This window comes from Peromyscus californicus, unplaced genomic scaffold (genome assembly GCF_007827085.1).
Source record: "Peromyscus californicus insignis strain IS unplaced genomic scaffold, ASM782708v3 Scaffold_10__1_contigs__length_136768540, whole genome shotgun sequence".
Classification (NCBI taxonomy): Eukaryota; Metazoa; Chordata; class Mammalia; order Rodentia; family Cricetidae; genus Peromyscus; species Peromyscus californicus.
In genome coordinates this window covers 33,143,947-33,154,351 of record NW_026294391.1, presented here as the reverse complement: position 1 = coordinate 33,154,351, position 10,405 = coordinate 33,143,947, and the positions used below count along the sequence as shown (strand labels likewise).

Here is a 10,405-nt window from a genome sequence, read left to right as displayed (position 1 = left end):
GACAAATCCCAACAGGTTCCATTGAACTGTATGATATACCTATAGATTTGTTTGGATTCAGGAAAAGTGGTCAACCTTTCAGATTCCTGTACCACTGTCTCAGGGTCACCAGGAAAAAATTACAGTTCACTGAAAGTGGATTGGACAAAGAAGCCCCAAGTGCAGGAAGGTATGTATCTAGAGAGTCATAGCCAACTAGAAACAAAAGTACACAGAAGGTAAGTTAGGCCTTCTTGTCAAAGGAATTTGCTAGGATCTTGACAGAGGGTGGACTGATAAAGTCTACAATAGGAGAGTTGAATAATTTTTACCTGTGTCCCAAACCATACCCCAAGGTACTTACATATCATCAGATGCTGTTCAATAGTACAATTATAACCATTTACAATATCCATATCCCCTGTTAAACCAGACAGCCCATTCAAGCCAGAGACTGTATATTATCCACCTAAATATATATAGCTGGCTTAGTGATTTCAATAGAATGGATACTCAGTTACCATGTGCTGAATGAATGGCTACAAATTGCCTGTATTATTAAAGCACAGAGACAGCACATAGAGATTCTTTGCTTTGATAGCAATGGTCTTGTGCATTGTTGCTTTTGTGTGACCAGCACTACCTCAGAGGTCTCTCTTTCCCTCAGCAGGAATATTATTGGAAAGGAAATAAACTACATCTGCTGACTTATATCCTAGAAGGAATGTAATGACCATCTCTCATTGTCTACAGAGAAAGTCACTATATTCAAGTCCTACATTGCCAAAGCAAGAAATTTAAATAGTTGCAGTGGTTTGTATAGTTTTATAGCAAATATCTTTTAAAGCACACCTTAATACTCACATACATAATAGGTTGTAATCATTTGCAAAAAAGAAGGCAACAGAAAACCTTTAACCAATGTTTTATTGTCCTTGCAATGATGATTCTCATTGTTTCACAAAGGAAAAAAATCACAACCACTAGTCTGCTGGTGACCACATAGATTTGTTCTTTAAATGCACAATCTGAAAACATCTTTTTTCAAAACAATAGGGTAGTGCCACTGCTGATAAGGATGTTAGTCTATGAAACAATCATGTATTCTTCCATGATTTAAAATGCAACTGAGACATTATGTTCAAAATATCAAAGGTGGTGGCTACTAGATACTAAGCAATTTTAGAAATACGGGTTGAATAAACATATTAAGAAAGATAATAATCTAAGAGATGCAAGTTAATCCAAAGGTCAGAAGCCCAAAGCACAAAGACTATCTGTCCAGGCTGTGAGATATTTGACAAGCAATTTTAAGCCTTCCCAGTTCTCTAGCATGAGCACCATCTGTCTGGCAAGCCATAGTTCTTCGTTTCTTCTCCGCGATGCTCCAGGGCTAAATAAGGTAAAATTTATGGGCTATGCTTTAAGCTCCATCGAGGTAAGGCACTAAATAAGCTGGAGGATACTTTACGAATTCTGAGCTTGCATCTATCAGTCATGTCCCAATCCATCTCATAAATGGGGGGTGGGGGGATTGAAGGCCTATGCTGAGTGCTTGGTGAAAAGCTCAGCAAACTTTGGGCAATGGTAGTAAGGCCAAACACCACAGCTTTCAATACACAGAATCCTTGACTCACACAAGAGAATATCCCACACATAAAAAAGAAAACCTCCTTCCTTCAAATGCTCAGTTAATAGTCCACTTGCCGAAGAGCTGTTCTATGACTCAGAGCAGTGTGTTGTTGCAGCCCTAGCCTGAGAGCCAATATTTCATTCCCTTTTGATTTTCCATAATTATTTTTAAGCCTTTGTGGCTCTCCTGCTTTTCTTCCATCCCTCCAGGTATGTCTGACCTTCTCACTACAACTTAATTGGTGTCTATTTCTTTAAGAAATCAGTCTCACAAAGAAGAACAATACTGTAATTTGGAGGGTTAAACCGAAACATTTGGAAACCTAGTTCTTGTAGAAAATGTGTGTGGCTACTAGAAGTGATTCTGTATCTCTTGATAAACTAAGTTACACCAAGTTACTTAGTCCTGCCATCCAGAAACTGGGAGAGCTCCAACTAATCACTAGCTTGTTGTCCTTAACCAACAAATGCCAATACCATTTCAAAAGTCTTAATTCTATAGCTTTATCAAACACTCTCTCTGACCTGCAGGAATGTGTTTCTTTGGAATTTTTAAAAAGGAAATGTAGAAGGAATGCACTATTTATATAATCATGACAAACTTCAGCTCTTCTTAAGTGTCCAAGTACAGGAATAAAATGAGGATTATCAAATCAGAATGCTTACACCAGAGAAAAAGCACATATACTTCTAACACCTGAAATAATACTGCTTGTTTTTAGAAATACAAATCAAGGTCACATTAAACCATGGTTAAGAGGAGGAAAAGGCTGCTGCCCTTCAGAAGTGTATCCATTCAGAGAGGAGGAAGTCAAGGGGAAAATCACTCTCCTCGGACTAATGCAGTGTAATTGTTTTCCTCGTGATGGTGCCCTTCCATTTTTTTCCCTTCGGAAGTTCCCATGGTTACAAAAGGACGTGGCTCCCACTTATATTTTTTTTGCCAAAGAATGACAAGTCACAAGGATACAAAATGACCTCCTGTGGTTCATCTGAATTTGTCATTTTGCTTTTGAAATATTTCTGTTGGCCCACTTAACCCAGCACCCCATGTACAATGAATAATGCGATGGGGTAGGGAAAATGCCTATACTAACTAAAAATAAAAATAAACAAGAAAACAAAGTAGCCACTGGGATGCCATTACAATTTCATCCTACACACACTCTTAAATGTGATAACAATTTTATCCTACATACATATACACTAAGTTAATTAACACTAAAAGTGCTGATTAAAACAATAATGCTCTAAGGATCAAAATACAGTACTGCTTTTTTAAAAAAATAAACCCTTCATAAGACTTAAAAAGTAAATTTGTGTCCCTTAGATCTAGGCAGGATTTTTTAAATTGGATTCTTTCTAGAAGTTTTTGAAAGGGATTTTCTTTTACAGAGATGGAACATTAAGTGGGCTGAGATGGAAGAGCGTTTACTCCCTCCTCAGTGTGGTGTTTATATAGTTGGACTAAAGGGAATGAAAGCCATATGTTCCTGACATGGAAACAAAACATTCTTTTCTCAGTGTCTGCTCAGTTCAGAGTTAGGAGATACACCTGAGCATGCCAAAACAAAACAGGAACTGCTCCATGACTGGTATCCACCAAATAGATGGAGCTTCATAGGGACTAGACCAACATCTGGAGAGTTCATTTCCTAGAACCTTTGTTGTTATGTGGCTAGTTTTGTTGTTATTTTTTAATACTGCTGGCAGTTAAAGATCCATCCCTTCCCCCTATTTTATAAACCCCAAATCTTTTGCCTAACGGACTATGTGCCATCTTTGTTCATGCTGACTTAAATGGTTAGTTACATTGGATATAAGTTCTGAGATACAATTTTCCAAAACTGAAGGGAAAAACTTTATCAGAAATTATAAAATAGAGATCCAACAAATTTCTAATTTAACTACCTTTAGAAATAAGAAATACTACATATTGATTGCACACCACAGAGCATACATCTTCATCACTGAGGGTGACAATTTTCATAGACTGATCCTTTCTATGGATACACTCTACTCAGGTCCCCTGCAAAGCTACAGATTGAAATTCTATGTACCACCTAGCTGTGGCTAACCAAAACAGATAATAGGGATGCCAGTTTAACCAAGTAGCTTTGACATTTGTTTTCATTGGTTTGGCTTTCTAATGAAATATATTTGGTTCAGTTTTTGAATTCTTTTATAAGCCCACGGACTTTGAACAGATACTGTTTAGATCCAAGCAAGTCATCTACCCAAATAATGAAAATGCATTAAAAATAAAAGTCCTCAGTGAAATAAAGGCAGAAAGCAGTGGGTGCTGAGTACATCAGAGCCACCTCTACTGGCACTCCTCAGCTCTGTCAGGACAGTAGAAAGCAGCACTCCAGCTACCAGAGTCGACAGGAATTCACGCCTCTGTTCATGGTGGAATTCTTTGGACAGTTAAAAGCTTTCTGAAATTCTTCAAAGTTGCTAATGGCACCATTGACCCTGAAAATAAGAGATGACAAAAGTACATTGTCACTCAATTCATACACATCCACAGATTCTGGATAAAACAGTCCATTGCTACCAAAGAACATTTGCATGCATTTAATCTGTTTACAAGGAAGACAGCTAAAGCTCAGATAATTAAGAAAAGAAATTAATGTCATCGAGAATGAAAACCAACATTTCCCCAAAGCCTGGCCAGGACTCCTAGTACTCTTCCAAGTCTTCGAATTCCTACACAACTGTATCATCTCCAAGACTTCTTTTTTCTAATTTCAAAAAAATTACTTTTGGCAAGTGTTAAAGATAGAATACAATTGATAGTAAGTATACTCTGTAAATTATTAGCAAAAAAAAACCCCAACATTTCAGGCAACTAGTTAGTAAGATGAAATTAATTTCTAAAACGTATATAGCTGGCACAAAGGGCACAAATCATAAATACAGAAAGCACTATTCTTTTTTCAGATGTGTCTGTTACTACTATTCAGGGATCAAGGAAAGGTATCTCAAGCACTTGAAAATCTACTGTATCGTTTAGTACCACAACACTACCTGTGTTTGAACTTGATATGAATGGAATGTCCACTGCATACAACTTTGTCTTTGGCTCTTTCTCTCTCAGTACAATATTATAAAAGCCATCCCTCTTGCTGCATTTCCAATTAGTTTTTAACAATGCATTCAATGTACAAAAATACTTTCTCTAAATTCTTACTAATTTGGAGATTCACATCTACCTAGTATCTGGTTAAGAATCAACCAATAGAATCTGTTACAGATGAGTTATCCTGCCCCGGGTTTTAGCTCCAGAACCTGGTCCATGCACGAGTTCCTGACTGAAATGGAGACTGCAGATTCCTACTCAACACTTTGATTGTAACTGTCTTTTGGAAGTGGTATTTTCATTGTGTGATTTTTCTCTACACTCAAAATCTATACTTACTGCAGATATCAGTAAGAAGTCAGGCAAAATCCTCCCCCTCATCAATTTCTTACTCAACTGAACATTTAAAGGGTTTACTAAAATTTAACTCAGCATTCTGTTTTTCCCTAATGACTTTGTTACCTCTGGGTATATGAATGAATGCAACAGCCTGTATCCACCAAATCCCCATAATCTCTTGGGTTTAGTTGGGGTGTATAGGCAGGGATGCATATATCATGGTGTGATTCACCTTAGGCAAGTGTTAAAGATAGAATACAGCCGGGCGGTGGTGGCGCACGCCTTTAATCCCAGCACTTGGGAGGCAGAGCCAGGCGGATCTCTGTGAGTTCGAGGCCAGCCTGGGCTACCAAGTGAGTTCCAGGAAAGACGCAAAGCTACACAGAGAAACCCTGTCTCGAAAAACCAAAAAAAAAAAAAAAAGATAGAATACAGCTGATAATAAGTAAGTATACTCTGTAAATTATTAGCAAAACTCCAACAGTTCAGGCAACTAGTTAGTAAGATGAAATTAGTTTCTAAAACTTATCTGTTGAGTAATTAATCTACTGTGTGGTTTCATCTGCTGCATTTTTCAGTGGGAGCACATTTTAGTCCATTAGAAATTGTCAGCCTTCATGACAGTTCAGCCCAGTGGGGGAGAATTTCCAGCACAGTGATTAGAGTTTTATGCTAGTGGGTAATTTATAGTCAATTTTGAAGCATTTCTAAAGCAAGGTTTTAGGAATAAAATTTTAAAATATAGAGGATATCCTAGATGACTTTCTTATGATATGCTAATGGTTCATTTAAATATTAAACATAAAGATATCCAGGTATAATATGTTCTAAGCAAAGAATAACTATAAATTACCATGGCTTCTTGGATTTCTCTGTATAATTAACTGTCCTCTACTGCAGGAAATTTCTCTCAAGCTACAGAACCTAGTCCAGGATAAGTAATATCAACCTTAATTTTGTTTTTACTTAATATTTTATACATTCTGAAATTACAGTTGTTAATCTTTTTCCCTTCGTGTATAAGCAATTGTTTCAAAGGGTGATACAAGATGAAAACCAAATTGCAATGTCTCTGACTCTAGATATGAATTATAATTGCTAAAGATTAATATATATATATATATATATATATATATATATATATATCTTCCTTTGTGTTCAGAAAGGGGCATATTTGTTTCTGTTTGTTAATTTACAGTGTAGGGGGAAAAACAAGAGCTATCACATAGAATACTTTTAAACAGAAAACAGACCAGAGTAAAGCAGAATTCTAGAAGCTTGTAAGCAGAATTGTTCATCAAATCATATCCTCTTCTGAGATCATAAAATCCATTTTGAATTTACTTTTTGCCAAGACCTCCCTGCTAAAATAGATGGTTAGGCAGATCCAATATTCCTGTTAATGAGCAGTGATCTGATGTACTAATGGCATCTATGGATTATTGTCTTCCAAAAGCATAAAATATGTATGAATATTTGACTGCATGTGTGTGTACCTTGTGCATGCTTGGAGGCCTTGGAGACTGGAAAAAGAACTAAGATCCCCTGGTATTTGAGTTCAAGGTTGTTATGAGCCATCATGTAGGTGCTGGAAACTGAACCTGAACCTGAATCTTGTACAAGAGTGGCAATGCTCTTAGCCACCAAATCAACTCTCTGGCCCTGTGCAATTCTAATTCTATATCTGAAACTTAATATTAAAACTGATTTGGATTGCAATTACTTTTGAAGCCTCAGCATGATTAAACCTCATTGGGAAACCTCACTTGATGTAACACTAAGCAGAAATGTAGTTGAAAAGACACTGAGAAGATAGGCTTACTACTAATGACACAAGAGATGCTTAGTTTCTGTTTGGTCAGATTCTGTTGTCTACAAAATGGAGATTATATATTTCATTGTGTAGACTTTTGTTCATATCTCCCATCTGGCAACACATTGGTATGGCTGGGGGCACAGAATGTGGAGATGCATAGTTAAAACCTGCTGTCACCCATTTACTCGTTTACCGAAATTGTGGAGGACTGTGAGCACCAATTTGGACTTGTTCTCTGGCAGCTTCTGGTCTGTAGGAATTGCACCTCACCTAAAAATAAAGACACCTCTGTAAATATGCTTCTACTCCAATTATGTATTTCCTATTTTCTTAACTTATCCAACTTGAACTAAAGAATAATTTTGGAATTGGATAGTGAGCAGTTTTAGTGGATCAGATAAAACTTTGAGCAACAGTAACATCTATTATTCAAATCCCAGAGCAAAAGGTTTATCAATGTGAATTCCACAATGTGAGTAAATTAGGAAGGTTTCTAGGCAAATGATTTAAATTAAGAGAATCACGTGTACCCAGGAAGTGACCAATGTATTCAACTTATTAATTTAATTTTTTAAAATAACCTTTATTTAATTTAATCATATACATTTCAATGAATAAACTAAGTGAACCATACCATGGTTTAGCAAAATCAGGAGGTATACTGATTATAGATGCATCCTGGTCTGGGCTCAGGAGAATACTTGTCTCTATATCCTTTCAAGTTAGACACGACTATCTGACTTGTTCTGACCAGTAAATATTAGAAGTTATATATTCCATTTCCTAATAAAAATTTAAGAAAACTTATCATCAATTTTAATAGTCTTAGGACCAATTTAAGTTTTTACATTAAGAGTCCATTGAAGTTGAATAGAGGCCTCAGTCTGTAATGTGCCTGGTACAAGCATGAAGACCTGCATTCACATTCATACAACCTATGTAAAAACGCTGGGCATCCAGGTTCTGGCCACCGGGCAGGTTCCCTGCTAGCCCCACCGGGAAGGATCCCCTTCTCCAAGACCCCTGGCAGACCCTGCAGTCTCCACGCCCTGCCCCCACGCCCATCCGCCTGAGCCCCAAGCCTCTTCCTGAGACTTAGAGGCCGGCCCCCAGCTCCCATCTTGCTCCGGACTTCCCTTTTGGAAAACTGGTGAGTACCCTTCCTTGCCCCAGACCCCATCCCTGGGCACCAGCCACTCCAGGGAAGACCTACCCAACTTGGCCCCAGGTTCTGGCCACCGGGCAGGTTCCCTGCTAGCCCCACCGGGAAGGATCCCCTTCTCCAAGACCCCTGGCAGGCCCTGCAGTCTCCACGCCCTGCCCCCACGCCCATCCGCCTGAGCCCCAAGCCTCTTCCTGAGACTTAGAGGCCGGCCCCCAGCTCCCATCTTGCTCCGGACTTCCCTTTTGGAACACTGGTCTGGCTGAACCAAGTGTGCGGATAAGGCCAGTAACGAAGCACAAGGAGATGGGCAGACGTCAAGGCAGAAACATATACAACAAAATGAATAGCAATACAGCATCACCAGGCCCTAGCCCTCCTCCAACACCTAGACCTGAACATCAGAAATTGGAAGAAGCAGAAGAAAACAGCCTTATGAATGACATCATGAAGAAGCTAGAGGCTTGTGTAGAGGAAAAGACAAAAAAATGTGAAGAACGCTGTAAACAACTAGAGGAAAGGGCAAACAAATTAGAAGAAATCAATAAAGTCCTGGAAGAAAACAATAAAATACTGAGAGAAAATCAAGAAAAATCAATGAAACAAATGAAGGAAACAGTCCAAGACCTGAAAAGGGAAATAGAAAAAATGAAGAAGACACAAACAGAGGGAATGCTGGAAATAGAAAATCTGAGAAAACGATTGGGAACTTCAGATGCAAGTATAATCAACAGAATGCAAGAGATGGAAGAGAGGATCTCTAGCGTTGAAGATACAGTAGAAGAAATACATTCATCAGTCAAAGAAAACACTAAAGCCAACAAAGTCATGAACCAAAATGTCCAAGAAATTTGGGACACCATGAAAAGACCAAACCTAAGAATAATAGGGGTCGAAGAAGGAGAAGAATACCAACTCAAGGGCACAGAAAATATATTCAACAAGATCATAGAAGAAAACTTTCCCAACTTAAAGAAGGAAATGCCTATGAAGATACAAGAAGCTTATAGAACACCAAACAGACTAGACCCCCAAAAAAAGTCCCCTCGCCACATAATAGTTAAACAACTAAACGTACAGAATAAAGAAAGAATATTAAGAGCAGCAAAGGAAAAAGGCCAAGTGACATATAAAGGCAAACCCATCAGAATAACACCCGATTTCTCAATGGAGACTTTGAAAGCCAGAAGAACCTGGACAGATGTAATGCAGACACGAAGAGACCATGGATGTCAGCCTAGACTAATATACCCAGCAAAACTTTCAATCACCATAGATGGAGTGAACAAGACATTCCATGACAAAGCCAGATTTAAACAATACTTATCCACAAACCCAGCCCTACAGAAAGCACTAGAAGGAAAATTCCAACCTAAGGAAGTCAGATACACCCTCGAAAACACAGGCAACAGATAAAGCCACAGCAGTAAACCCCAACGTATAGAAGTACCCACACATCACCACCAAAAATAACAGGAATGAACAATCACTGGTCATTAATTTCCCTCAATATCAATGGACTTAATTCACCTATAAAAAGACATAGGCTTACAGAATGGATACGAAAGCAGGACCCATCTTTCTGCTGCATACAAGAAACACATCTCAAATTCGAAGATAGACACTACCTAAAAATAAAAGGCTGGGATAAGACTTTCCAATCAAACGGTCTTAAGAAACAAGCGGGTGTAGCCATCCTGATATCCAGCAAAATAGACTTCAAACTAAAATCAATCAAAAGAGATCAAGAAGGGCATTACATACTCATCACAGGAAAGATCCACCAAGATGAAGTCTCAATTCTGAATATTTATGCCCCAAACACAAGGGCACCCACATATGTAAAAGAAACATTACTAAAGCTTAAATCACATATAAAACCCCACACATTAATAGTCGGAGACCTCAACACCCCACTTTCACCACTGGACAGATCTCCCAAATTGAAACTTAACAGAGAAATAAAGGACTTAACTGATGTCATGACTCAAATGGACTTAATCGATATCTACAGAACATTCCATCCTAACAAAAAAGAATATACCTTCTTCTCAGCACCCCATGGAACCTTCTCTAAAATTGACCACATACTTGGCCACAAAACAAATCTAAACAGATACAAAAGAATTGGAATAACCTCCTGTGTTCTATCAGACCACCATGGTCTAAAGTTGGATTTCAACAACAACAAAAACTACAGAAAACCTGCAATCTCATGGAAACTGAATAATACCCAACTGAATCACCAATGGGTTAAGGAAGAAATAAAGAAAGAAATTAAAGACTTCCTAGAGATCAATGAAAATGAAGACACCACATATCCAAATTTATGGGACACTATGAAAGCAGTACTAAGAGGGAAATTCATAGCACTAAATGCCCACATAAATAAGTT

The 10,405-nt window shown here is 38.1% G+C and overlaps 1 protein-coding gene across 1 annotated transcript in view; it reads right to left on the bottom strand.

Annotated features, from left to right (window-relative positions):
• Nucleotides 1-888: 888 nt before the first annotated feature.
• Phex (phosphate regulating endopeptidase X-linked) overlaps nucleotides 889-10,405 on the bottom strand; it is a 207,148-nt gene continuing 197,631 nt past the window's right edge. The window contains exons 22-23 of the mRNA XM_052730304.1: nucleotides 7,042-7,118; nucleotides 889-4,086 (exon numbers count right to left, since the gene is read on the bottom strand). Coding sequence (XP_052586264.1) covers nucleotides 3,984-4,086; nucleotides 7,042-7,118 — 180 coding nt within the window. The 3' untranslated portion in view covers nucleotides 889-3,983. The remainder of the gene's footprint in view (nucleotides 4,087-7,041; nucleotides 7,119-10,405) is intronic.